Source organism: Passer domesticus, chromosome 16 (genome assembly GCF_036417665.1).
Source record: "Passer domesticus isolate bPasDom1 chromosome 16, bPasDom1.hap1, whole genome shotgun sequence".
Classification (NCBI taxonomy): Eukaryota; Metazoa; Chordata; class Aves; order Passeriformes; family Passeridae; genus Passer; species Passer domesticus.
In genome coordinates this window covers 10,741,963-10,755,524 of record NC_087489.1, presented here as the reverse complement: position 1 = coordinate 10,755,524, position 13,562 = coordinate 10,741,963, and the positions used below count along the sequence as shown (strand labels likewise).

The window sequence follows — 13,562 nt, the reverse complement described above, 5'->3', positions numbered from 1 at the left end:
ACTGAGGATTCATTGCAGTACATTAACTAAAGCACTGAATCTGTGTGTTTAAGCATGAGATGTTCTGCAATATACTTTATTTACTGTTTCCTAGAGCACTTTTTTATATTGCCTAATTTATTTTTTTTAATATTGGGGCAAGATCTTCCATTACTGTCTGTGTCCTTATTAAGAGTCTTCATAGTAGATATGTAGTAAGTGAATAAACACTCTTGACTTGAACATGCTGAACAACTTGTTACCTGTCCATTAATTCAAATTAAAGAATGGCAGGAGTGGCTGTGAACCAGAGATGCTCGTGCACATGGAGTGGGGTCTGGTCACAGTTTGTACAACTGCTGGACACGGATCCACCATGCAGCTGCCTTTCTGTCCTGTCTTCCATGGGATCCTGCTAATGGGGCTCACTGCCCAACACCTGCACTGGCAGTGCACTGCTGTGGAAAGGGCTTTGGTGTGAATTAAAACACCCCCTGACACTGCTAAACTTCATCCCAAGGTTAATTGTGCCTGGCCTGTGAAGAGCAGCTCTGTTTTCTGCTACTTCTCCATGCTGCAGGTCCTAGTGCCATTCCCCAGCAACAAATATTTCTGGTTTTTAAATAGGGATTAAATGTGCCTGCACTGTAGAAGTCTGGAAAGACTGCAGTTATTGCTTGGAGGGGAGTATTATTATTTGAAGGGGAGGTTACATTTGTATGCCAATAATGATAAAAGATGATTTTGCAACTCTTGATAACAGAACAAACCTCCCTTTAGGCTGCACTCTTGATTTTTCTCTAAGCAGTTCTGAAATTTATCATGTGGTGTGTGCCCATTTTTCTGAGTCATAAAACCTAGCTGGTAGAAGGACAAAGGCAGGGAGATTTTCATCAACCTTGTTTTAATGTTGAGATTATGTTTGTCCTTCGTTTCCCCACAGAGAGTAATTTTTCATCTCCTCTTTTCTGATTGAAATAGAATTGTCCAAGGAGGCTTTAACAGCATCTCATTTGTCATCCATAGGGTTTGCATTTTTTTTCTCTGCCCTTGTATATATAAAATAAAGCCTTGACTCCTTGAACTGTGCATTCCTTACTCAGCTCTCTTCTTTGCAGGTTGCTATATTGCTCTGCCATCAAGGTGAGGACATGTATTTGTGTATTTTAGAGACATTTCCTGAGTGATGAGTGAGAACTGGAGACCAACCATACTACAAATCCATATGATTATGGTTTAATAACTCACTTGTGTGTCTGCATATTCCATTTCAGTAAGGCTGTGGTTGGTTACTTTATTCTGGTAACATTCAATTCATGTAATTGGAGTGAGTGCCATAATGCAGTGGTGACCTGGGCTCAGTTTGGTGGGCTTTTAACCTGACAGCAGCACTGCAGCAAACTCAGATGCTGTTATTTTATGTCATGATGAGTGAGTACAAGACACAAAACATCCTTGTGCTATTTACATACGCTGAAAATGTTTACAGACACAACCACCTTTTAAAGTGCAGGTTTAGAAATGCACTTTAGATCCAGACTTATTAAGACTGATTGAAAAGCTGAAAATTAACTGCTGAACAAATTATCTTTTGTTATTCAAATACTACATAGAGCCTTTTTGTCTTTGTAACTGGAGAAATCAATAGGCAATTAATGGGCTGGTAACAGTCAATATTTTAGAAAGCATCTGATGGTTTGGGATCAATTTTTGCATAGGGAAAAGCTTCATCATGGTTTAAAGATTTCTCATTTGAATCTTGGCATTTGGCTTCTTGGTGCTTAATTATCTTTGAGACTGGAACATCATTGTTTCCCAAAGACTTGTGAATCCCCACCCAGTGCTTCCTTTGTACACACACTAATCAGCTACTGACAGAAGTTACTATTCACCCTCTAAATCCAGATAAATTAATCTTCCCCTAAAAGTGGAAAATGCATATGACAAAAAATATTTGCATGAGGCAATATAATTGCTAAAACACTGGTTGTCAAGAAGACATCTGTGATATTACAGATGAAGTATCCCTATTTTCATTATCTTATTAATGAAATCATACTAGTTTGTGGCTCTTCATTTCCTGTTGTTTTCCTCTCTTATAAATCAGGAAAATGAGTTTGGGCAGCTAGAGTGCTGTCTTGGTTTGGAAAGACAAGTGCCTGCTAAGGAAGGCAGGAGCCTCCCCTGAAATGGAAAAATGGAAACCGCCTCCCTCCAAACTGCTATAAATTTGAAATTAAGGGGCTCTCAGGACAAAAATATGGGAGCAGGAATAACAGTTCTTTACTAAGGAAAAAAAAATTAAAAGACAAAATAAACAATGCAGTAAACTAAAACAACACTGACAGAGTCAGAACACAGCCTGACACCCTGTGGGTCAGGGTGCTGGTAGCAGTCCCATTGGAATTGTGGCTCAGCCCTCCTGCAGTGTCACGGGTGGTTCTGCTGGAGCAGGGATCCTCTAGAAAGGTGGAGTCTTCCTCTGAAGATCCAGTGCAAGAGGCAGCAGCTGTTCCTCTGGGAAATCCAGTGGAGAAGCCGTGCTGGTGTTCCAGAATCTCAGATTCTATCCAGGTAGGAATGCTTGGCTCCTCCCTCTGGGCTCACATTTCCCAATGGGATGCTGCAGTTCTTATCAGCCATGCAGTGACATTCCATAGCCTGTTATCAGCAGATGTCCCCCCAGAGGGAGGAGGGGGTGTGGAAGAGATCAGGAAAACTGCCCACTGAACAGGAGACAGCTGCCATACAGATGGCAAAGAGAATACAATTTCTTGGCAATCCAGGACACACTGGTTGTCAAGAAGACATCTGTGACATTACAGATTAAATATCCCTATTTTCATTATCTTATTCATGAAATCATACTGGTTTGTGGCTCCTCATTTCCTGTTTTTTTCCTCTCTTATAAATCAGAAAGCTCAGTTTGGGCAGCTAGAGCACTTGGTCCAGACAGGACTCACATTTATCACAATGTCCTCTTTGGTTCTGGTCAGGTGAAGAGGTCTGAACCTCCCCAGCCAGCCCACGGCTGAGTGAGGGAGAGGGAAGCCATGCAGCCTGGGTCAGGCAGGCTGGAGCCCCTGCAGGATGGGGGAACCCTGAGATGCTCTGTCTAAAAAAATCCAAAATCAGATAACATTAAATAACTCCAGAGCCAGGGGTTGTGCGTTTGAAGCTTGCCCCACTATGCTGTGGGTTGGGTGCCACATCAGCTGTGCTTGTGCCCCTTGTGTCTATAGGCTGGAAATATGTATTTTATTTTGGCAAGCTAACACGTCTCTGTTTCTAAATCAACCAAAATTTCCCAGCTTCATTAGCTAATTTATGTCCATTAGGAAAATGGTTTTGATGGATGAAAATTTCATGGATTTGAAATTTTTTTTTCAATTACTGTATCTTATGTTTCTGAGTGATTTTTTAAATCTTCTTTCAGTAGAAAGTGAATCACGGAAGGCTGAGGTCCGACTTAGCCAGGCTTGGAAATGCCTATATCCCACTGAATTTTAAGCATTTTTAATTAAAATATCTGTCTGGATTTGGACCCTAGCAACTTGCAGAGTCACAAAGAAATTCTGTGGCAAAACAGATGACCTGGAATTTGGGAAATAATCCTCCAGTATCCACTTTACCCTCTTCATGGAACTGCAGTCCATGGCAGTGTTTAGGAGCTTTAGGAGAGCTCACTCACACAACTCCCTTTTAAAGCATTCAGAAATTCTTTCACAGTAGATAAAACTTAATCTGTAGATGGATAACAACAATTGCTATGTGAAACATGTACAATTTACTAACTGGTGCTACTAATTGATATAATTATCACTAATTAAATGTTCTAAAGATAGTGATTTTTGTAATTGTTATTCAATGGCTTGAACTGGCTTATGAAGCTGATCAACAGAACAGTTCTAGAATTGTATGTTAAGACTAAATTAAATTAGTGCTACAGAAGTTATTTTCGTAATCTATTTAGCCTGAAATAAAACTGATATCACATTTAGCTAACCAGGGCACTTGATGAATGGGTGCACAGTAGAAGATTTGCTTTTAGTTAATACTCAAGCTGAAAAATAGCTATATTCCCTCTTTCATGCCAGAAAAGCCTAAGTGCTCATACACTAATCGAGAAAATAATTGCAGAGGGCCACAAATGTGCTTGAATAAAGAAGGAACTTGTTCAGATTTTCTCAGAAAATGCTATGTCCATTCTGGTCTTTCAGTTAATAGACCTGGTTTTTCAAAGGTAATTTGGTAGATTCTGTCAGCACACAGATACCTCTTCTGAGTCTGTTGTAAAAGTGGCATTAGGCTGACTAAAATTTATGTTCTGTGTTCTTTTGTTGTGAAGAAGGCAATTCTGATTTGATAACTTGTTATGCCACAGTTAGGAGTGATTAATATTGATTACAAATATTTCCTATTTACAAATGGTGACTGGAAGGCACTTTTCTGAAGTGGTGCATAGTGCTGGTTCTCAGTGAAGTACTTGTTGAGGTGGAAGCATGGTTATTAAGATGAGTCAATGGTAATGACCTTAAATTCCTGATTTCCCCAGCTTTTGCTCAGTACTGCTGGAGCATCTCTCAAGAGGTGAGTGAATGAAAGTTGGATTTCTGTTTTTTTTTCAAGGGAAATCAGTATAATCCCTGTGTTCTCAGGGATGATCTCATTTTTGATATTGTCACTTTGTAGTAGAGGACAGGAGCATATGAGACTTGTGAGGTGGAATATCTAAGGTATTTCAGATCTTATCTCTCTGAAACAGAGATGAACTGTTCTTCAGGCTTCTGTCTGCACAAGCTCTTCCCAGTGAGAGCTTCAGGAAGGATGTGTTGGCATTTTGGTCCTCTGCTGAGGTTTTATATTGCCCTGGTGCTGTATTCTTCCAATGACAGTCATATTTGACTTCAGTCTTTTCCTTACTCTGGAATTAGCTGTGTGTCAGCATTCCTCTGCCTATACAGTTCCATAAAATTTTTGCAACCTTCATTTTGGCTAAAAATTTTAACAACAGCAACAAAAGGCCTTGTTCCTTTCATGAAAGCTCTTGGATAACAGCTTAGCACTGACCATAGGCTTTGTAAAAGTATTACACGTATTATTTTATCCCTGTACATTTTGAATACAAGCTGTATCAGAGACATTAAATGATGTTTTAACCATGGTGGTTGTGCTTCTTAGAATATAAAGTATAAATTATTTTCATAATGGTGGGTGATTGCTTTGTCAAACTGTTTTCAATTCATGGACACTGCAGGGTGTACTTGCAGCCTTGTGTACAAGGGTTTATATGCAACCCCCATTATTGTTTGTTCTTCAATAAACAGCTTCTAAAGGCTAAAGTTGTGTGTGAGATGTGAGTTAACAGCTAAAAAAAATTGCCAGAACTGTTGTTGCCCTTGTAGTAAAGAGCTTGTTGTTTGTGGATGCTCAGAGAGATCTTGAATGAGATTATTAAGTACTTTGCAATCAGTTTTCCTTCAGTGTTAATTGTGCTGCTAAATCCTAGGATATTGTGTTAAAAATAATTCCAAACTCAATGTCACACCACAGACACATTTCTGTGTTCAGAAGATGTCCTGGATTGCCAAGCAGATTGTGTTCTCTTTGCCATCTGTATGGCAGCTGTCTCCTGTTCAGTGGGCAGTTTTCCTGATCTCTTTCATACCCCCTCCTCCCTCTGGGGGTACACCTGCTGATAACAGGCTGTGGAATGTCCCTGCATGGCTGATAAGAGCTGCAGCATCCCATTGGGAGATGTGAGCCCAGAGGGAGGAGCCAAGCATTCCTACCTGGATAGAATCTGAGATTCTGGAACACCAGCACGGCTTCTCCACTGGATTTCCCAGAGGAACAGCTGCTGCCTCTTGCACTGGATCTTCAGAGGAAGACTCCACCTTTCTAGAGGATCCCTGCTCCAGCAGAACCACCCCTGACACTCCAGAAGGGCTGAGCCACAATTCCAATGGGACTGCTACCAGCACCCTGACCAACAGGGTGTCAGGCTGTGTTCTGACTTGGTCAGTGTTGTTTTAGTTTACTGCATTGTTGATTTTATCCCTTAATTTTCTTCCCTAATAAACAAGTGCTATTCCTGCTCCCATATTTTTGTCCTGAGAGCCCCTTAATTTCAAATTTATAGCAGTTGGAGGGAAGGGGTTTACATTTTTCCATTTCAGGGGAGGCTTCTGCCTTCCTTAGCAGGCACTTGTCTTTCCAAACCAAGACGAATGAACAGTTGTTTAAGCTGTGGGTCCAGTCTGCATAGAGAAAACTCAAATTTTGCATAGAGAAAACTCCAGTTTTGCCATGAAGCCTTTACAACCCAACCAAAGTTTATGTTTCACTTAGTGCCTCTAAATCATTAAAAAAAAAATCAGGTAATAGCATTTTTAAAATGGAAAAATAGTCTTGTTCTTCCCCCACAGAAATGCACACATAGCTCTACCTGTGATGTTTGGTACTTGGATGAAGTATTAGCTCCCTTTTGCACCCACACTGTGCAAGCACATTGAAAATGATGGAGTAAAAGTGTAAGGCTTGTAAATAAGTAATGCTTGTGCACCTTTAGCAATAAAAATGGTGCTGATGGAACAGTCATTGACATTCCTGAGCTTGCAACAGGAGGTGCAGGGACAGAGCTGGGTTTTTTGCCTTTGAGGTGCTCACAAGTGTTCCTCCTTCAGGTAGTGGTGGGTTTGTTGAAGTAAATACCAACAATAGTTTTAAATCTCAGTGAATGGTGGTGCTGGATTATAGATAAGACCTTTCACCCTGCAGAATTCCTAATTGCTGTTCTAAACCCCCATAATTCCTTAAACCTGCAAGTGCAACTATATTGACAGAAAATTGTTTTAAGGAGGAAAGGAGGAGACTTAAAGGTTAAGGGAACTGAGAAGTGCTGTGAGTTCCCTACTGTCCACAGGAACATCTGTGCAATCCTCCACGAAAGGCTGGCTTTGTGGTGTCAGAAATTGAGAGAGCTTTTCTCTTTTGTGGCACTCATCCAGGGCAGCTCGCAGAGTTTTTATTCTTGTCTGCAATTCTCACTTCAGAAGGAAAGATAACAACACTCCTTACTGTGCCTCATCTATTTGCAGAACCAGCTCTGCAGAGTGCAGGAGGTCTCTTTTAGGACCAGGTCTGTACTGCAAAGTTGTGCTGGTGTCACTGCTCCGCAGATGGGGTTGTGAAAAATCAATCCTCCCTCACAGAAATCATCTTGTCAAAGTTCTTTCTGGCAAGGATGTTAACCCCTGGTCTTTCCATCCTAGTTCTGCTGTAAAAATGAATGGTCATTTACAAACCATTAGCATTCTTTCAAATCAAAATATAATCACATCTTGCTACTTCCAAAGCCCTTCCCTCCCAGAAAATCTCATTAATTATCACAGACAGGTGTTTTTCAACAAAAGCTCCTAGCATTCTCTCTTCTTCTCCAGCCTCCTACTTGAGCTAATGAAGCTTCAGTGATGTCTGTGGAACAATGGAGCAATTTCTGTAACTGCAGGTTGGAGAGAAAAAATAAGGGATGGTAATTGAGGAGGGGCTGGAGGAGAGGCTGTGGAGCAAAGTTCCTCTGCCTGTGTAAAGAGATCTCTCATTACTGGTGATTAGGGAGGAAGCATTTAGAGAGACAGAAAGAAAGTAGCTGTGCTAAAATAAAAAATGTTTTTTTGATAGTTTATTGATATGCAGATGCTGCTGTAGGAAAAGACCACAGACCTCGTTAGGGCAGCCTTTATATCCTCGAGCTAATGGAGTGGAGATTTGTACCAAGAGAGGGGAACTGGCATCACCTCCACTCTGCTCCCGTGGGAAGTCACTTATCCAAAAAAGCTCCCTGGCATGACTTGTAGCTGTGTGAATGCTGTTTACCAACACTCCCTGCATAAATTGCATGCTTCTCTCTGGAATTAGCCAGGTTTCTATTCTCTACGGAGATGTGCTGTGAAAATGAAGCCCGTGTGCTTCCCCAAATATTTGAATCATATTCATAATTACAGCAACTCTTCCTTCATGGCTGTTGTAAACAGGTCCTGCCTGCTTAGCTTATGACTAGACAATAGGAAAGAGGCAATTTTTAGCCTCTAAAAATAAATGATACACAGGTGTTTTGCTGGGCTGGATGACAAGGACCCCTGCCTTATCCAGTGGTTCTGCATTTTCATAATTCATATTGGATTATGCCTAGAAGCTCCCCAGTCGCTGCCTCTTCCAAATGCATATAGACATTTATATTCTGAACACTGAAAATCAGCAGAATTCAAATGCTCTTTTAAGCATATTTGAATTAGTCATCAGCTACTCTGAAACTTCAGAGCATCTCCCAACATTTTCAGTATGAAAACCAGGCTCAGGTGTGACCCCATGTCCAAGCATAAATAGTTATTTTTCCTTTTTATCTGGCAAAGCAAGAGCTCTTATTTCAGGAAGGAATACAAGTATCTTCCCTGCAATATCCAACAATGAATAAAATTACTTTCAGCCAAGTGTAGATAATTCTGCTCACATGGAGGTCAGAGACCATGAAAATACTGTGCAAAAGGCTCACAAGGAAATGTATTCTTTTCTTCCCTCTGGGAAAGGAAGGGGTCACACCAGGCACCTTTTTTAATCAGAATGAATGATCTAGTAGTTCCAGCTCTCCTGTTGAACAACTGAAGAGAGCTACAGCTGGAACTGGTGCCTTGGGCACGTTATGGCTTTGTCATTTTTAAGTAAACCAGTGAGGTTTGTGAGTTATGGGAAGAGTTATTGCTGATGTAACCTCTCCAGATCCCAGCTGCATGTAACATGCTCTGGAGAAGACCAGAAGCTGGAGAGAATTGGGTGATGTGCACTCACCACACCCTCAGGGGGCTGTCAGGAACCTGCTCACCAGAGGTAAGAGAAACTCAGCTGTTTCAGGAGCTGATTTTTCTGTGACATGTATATCTGCTCCCTCAGGTAAACCCATGGATGTTTTGCTTCCAGTTGGATTTTATCATTTCTGGCAACACCTTTTTCACCATAAAATATTCAGCAAGCTTCTTGTAAAAATACTTTATTGAAGTTTTCAGAAGGGAGCAGACACAGGGAAAGGTATGAGCAGGCTCAACATTTATCCTGTCAATGCACAGCACATGTACTTCAAGGGGTGAGTTTTAACCCATATATAACAGACTGACAGAACTTGTCACAAGTCTGAAATATCACATACACCAGACAAGACATCATTTAAAACCTGACTTCAGGTGACAATACTGATCTACTTGACAAATATCACTGAGATACAGTCGGATGGCATTTTCTTTTCACTTTTAGCAGCAGCCAAAAGCAGTTTGCTTGCAGCAGCAAAATGTAATTGGCAATCACAACATCATAAGCTTTTGGGGTACTGCTTTACAACATTTGGGTTTCTATTTGTAAATGTAGTTTTCAGACTTAGGATCTTGAGTTTCCCTGTGCAATACTGTTAAATACGAGCATTTGCCATGGCAACTAATTACTGATTTGTGTTACTACATCACTGAGCAGTGCCAGCAGTGGAATTCATCTGCTTTTTGGTCATACTGCCTCTGTGCCCAAAGAGGTTGCAGAACAAATGGGCAACTGTGATGAAGCACGAGATGGGAGGCAGAGTAAAATGACCAGGATTTTATGGTAAGACCAAAGCTAGAGCCCTGGTCTCTTGAATCTTGTGCTCTATCTGTGTAATTAGTTGACAGCTCTAAAAAAAAAATGTTTAATTAGACAGTAAAAGAATTGATGCTTGTGTTGATTGAATCAACCCAAGCCAGGTCTCCAATGAAGTGAGGTATTTTAAAAGAAAGAATGCAAGAGTTCTTGAAAAATTGAAGAGGTCTGAAAGGAACATTTTAAAAAGGAACATAAAAAAAAAAAAACCACAAGATTTGCTTCTATCTGAGCTTGTCATTCCCTAACACAGTGCCAGAAGAGTATCTTTAAGATCCTGCAGAAGATGTTTGAAGATGTCTTTGGGTTGTCAGGATGGAGTCTGTGGAGAGCTGTGCTGGCACCTTTCACATGGGCACAGAATCCTTTTCCAGGGCCCTTCCAGGGCTGGTTCCTGCTGCATGGCTCTGGCCAGGAGGGAAGCACTCCCACGGGAGCACTGGCAGAGGAAATCAGAGCAGTTTTGAAGCAGGGAGGGATCAAGCAATGCCAACAGCACGATGCTCAGTGCCTCAGAGCCTGGCTGTAAACTCCTTAGGGCAGAGATCTGTCCCTTCCTGGGGTGTGGAAGGGACATCTATTGCACCCCATGAAACAGGGACCAGATTATGGCTGCAGCTTCTGTAACAAAAATGATAAATTAGATGTTTTCCTTCTGAGATTTGTTCTTTTCTTTCTGTGTCATCATCTAAGTGTAATAGGTGTGAGGAAAAACTCTCCCATTTATGAGGAAGATCAGGTCTGCCAACAGCTAAGCTGTAGTTTAGCAGAGTAGTTTAAGCCAGATATTTATTTTTATTAGCTTTTTCTTTCCAGTTTTCAGTTTATTGGAGCAAAATGCTGGTGCTGCTCAGGCTGACTAGGTGGCAGCAGAGCTCTTTTGTGGCACCTGCAAGTGGCGGGCACAGATTTCACTACCCGTGGTTATGTCAATAAACACCTTTATCCTTCTCTGCGGTGGGATTTTGATGTTGATGAACTAAAATAAGTTAATAGTGGGCTCTCTTCTGCCTTCCTCACCTCCTCCACACCACTGCTCCTGCGTTCTTCCAAGGAAACAAGCTCCAGTCCCACACCAGTACAGCAGAAGTAAACCAAGGCTTTTCTCATCCTCACACTGGGCTGGCTTCACCTTCAGTAGTTCTGAAGGGCATAGTGAGGCTGAATCTTCAGCTTCTTGGGGCAAAGGAGTTTAATAAAAGCCCTTCTGAAGCTGGAGTGGCAGAGAGGGTATAGGACAGGGTTGACAGCTGAGTTGATCCACAGCAGCCAAAAAGAAGTCTCATACCAGAACTCAGAGATGCACTGGCCGTGGCAGCCAGCGCGGATGATCATCAGGAGAGTGTACGGTGCCCAGCAAATCCCAAAAATGCCCACAATGATTGCCAGTGACTTGGCCACTTTCTTGTCCCTGGAGAGCCTGAAGCGTTGGGTCGTGCTCTGGGACACGATCTTCACCCGTTTGTCTGAGGACAGAGCGGAGGCTGAGTTTTTGCAGCTCTTTTTGTTGCAACACTTGGGTTTCCTGGAGGTCTCCGTTTCCAGCAGGTCTTTGGCATCCAGGCTGGAAGTGGAGGCTGCTGCTTGAGCTTTGATCTTAGAGAGGTCGAGGGTTTCAGCTGACTCCTTCTGCTCCCACTTACAGCATTTCAGAGAAAGCTTTGCTTCTGGGCTCCTTTCCACCTCTTCAGTGAAGGACTGGTTGTGCACTTCGTGGAAAACGTCCAGGCGCATTTTGGTGCGCTTCTGGATGTTCAGGTAAATGCTCAGGTTGAAAAACATCACGCTGATGAAAGGGGTGAAAAACTCCAGCGTGGAGGCTGTCATGAGGAAATACCAGTTGTAGAAGAACTCGGCATAGCATTCCCCACTGGGGATGATGCTCTGGCCTGATATGTACTCCCAGCTGATAATGGCAGGTCCGTAGAGCAGGAATGCCAACACCCACACCATCACCATCTTCAGCACTGCTTGCCTGGTGTTGCCTTGCTGGGCTCTGTAGGCGACCTGCAAGAGGAAAGCCTTTTCTTACACACAGTCCCACACCCCAGCTGGCTGAGGCTCCTCACAAATGGACTATTAGCATTCCTGGTAAAGTTGCTAGGCAATACCCCAGCAGTCCAACAAATTGATATGCCATAGGCAACAGGAGCAACTGCTAGATAAATCACACTCTTACAGGGAAGATTTAGAACACTCATTTTACAGCTCCAAAATATGGTGTCTGCTAAGTGGAAATGTACTGATTTGGCTGGAGCCTGGCAGCTGTCTGCACCCACCACTTACCTGAGCTGTCCTCAGCTACTCCCTCTAAGTCCCAGGGAGAGGGACTTGACAAACTCCTGGGCTAAACCCGTGCTGTATTTGTAGTCAGGAAATGAGCAGTGGGTCAGATCTGCCTGTGAGCTGCTCGTTACCTCCTGCAAAAGGCTGAGCATTTTGATCTCCCACACTCTCAGAGATCTCTCCACATTCCCTGCCAAAGCTGGCAGTGCAATCTACTGCCATGAAGCTGAGAGTCTGACTGCAATCCACTTGTTTGTCCTGGGGATAATAAGCTGTTGCTAGTTTAAAGTCTGCTACCCTGGCTGGCTTGCTTGTACACCACCATCCTGTCACCTGGGAAGGGAACACCTGCACAACGGGGACTGAGCCTTAAGTGATTTAATTATGCCAGGAATACTAATCTGAAACCACAGCTGAATTATGCATTTGTGGATGATTATTGCCTTCCAGGCTGAAAGATTCATAATTTCTGGAGGATTGAAAGAACTTTTTAAGAATTGCAGACAACCTGGAGAATAAAGCAGGAGGAGAGTTATGTCCCTCTCAGCTGCCATGACAGGACTCACCGCTCTTGTCACCGACAGGAACCTGTCGTAGCTAATCAGCACGATGTTGAAGACCGAAGAGGTGCACAGCAAGTAATCAACCACCAGCCAGAGTTTGCAGAGGCTTCTCCCGAAGATCCATCTCCCCGTCAGCACATAGGGCACGTAGAGGGGGATGCAGAAGGCACCTGCAAGCGGAGGGTCCGTTCCGGGGGAGAGCCGGGCTCTGCCCCGGGGGGGACCGGCTGGGTCGGGCCGGGGGGAACGGGAGGGGACCGGGGATTGCGGGAGGGTGTCGGGGCAGGACGGGGAGCAGCCGGGCCGGCGGAGCCCCGGGCGCGCTGCCCGCCCCGCCGCCGAGCTGCTGCCGTGCCGTGCCGTGCCGTGCCGTGCCGTGCCGTGCCGTGCCGTGCCGTGCCGTGCCGGTGCCGTGCCGGCAGCACTTTACCTACGAGGAAATCCGAGATGGCCAGGTTGAGGAGGAAGAAGTTGCTCTGGGTGCGCAGGCTGGAGTCCGCCACGAAGGCCAGCATCACCAGCGCGTTGCCCGCCACGGTGACGGCGATGAGCAGGGCCATCAGCGCGCCCAGCGCCGCCGTGCCCGCGGCCGCGAAGCGCCCGGCGGCGGCGGCGGAGCCGTTCAGCGCCCCGCCGCTCTCCATGCCCGCCGCTCCCGCCGCGCCGCCGCCGCGGGGCCGCTGCCCCGCCCCGCCCCGCCCGTCCCGCCCCCCGCTCCGGCCCCCCGCACCCTCGCGTACCCCCCGAGCAGCCCCGAGACTCCCAGAGCATCCCTAAATCCGCCCGAGCGTGTCTGCATCCCATGAGAGCAGCCCTGAGCATTGCCATGTACTTATTACCCGGGAGCATCTTTGTACTGCTCAGAGCATCCCTTCATTCCTCCAGGGCGTCCCTGAGGATCCACACATTCCCCTCTCAACCTGGTAGCATCCTTGCCTTACCCCGGAGCATCCCTGATCCCATCCAGAGCATCTTCTCCCATTTCCCTTCCCTTCTCAACCCTGGAGCATCACTGCATTACCTCGAAGAATCCTTGCCACTCCCTAGAACGTCTCT

The 13,562-nt window shown here is 44.4% G+C and overlaps 1 protein-coding gene across 1 annotated transcript; it reads right to left on the bottom strand.

The window, feature by feature from the left end:
• Nucleotides 1–8,997: 8,997 nt before the first annotated feature.
• Nucleotides 8,998–13,179, bottom strand: HRH3 (histamine receptor H3). Its single transcript, XM_064391670.1, has 3 exons — nucleotides 12,937–13,179; nucleotides 12,510–12,676; nucleotides 8,998–11,664 (listed from the first exon to the last, which is right to left on the bottom strand). The coding sequence occupies exons 1-3, from the start codon at nucleotides 13,148–13,150 to the stop codon at nucleotides 10,792–10,794; spliced, it is 1,254 nt and encodes a 417-aa protein (XP_064247740.1). The 5' UTR covers nucleotides 13,151–13,179; the 3' UTR covers nucleotides 8,998–10,791.
• Nucleotides 13,180–13,562: the final 383 nt, after the last annotated feature.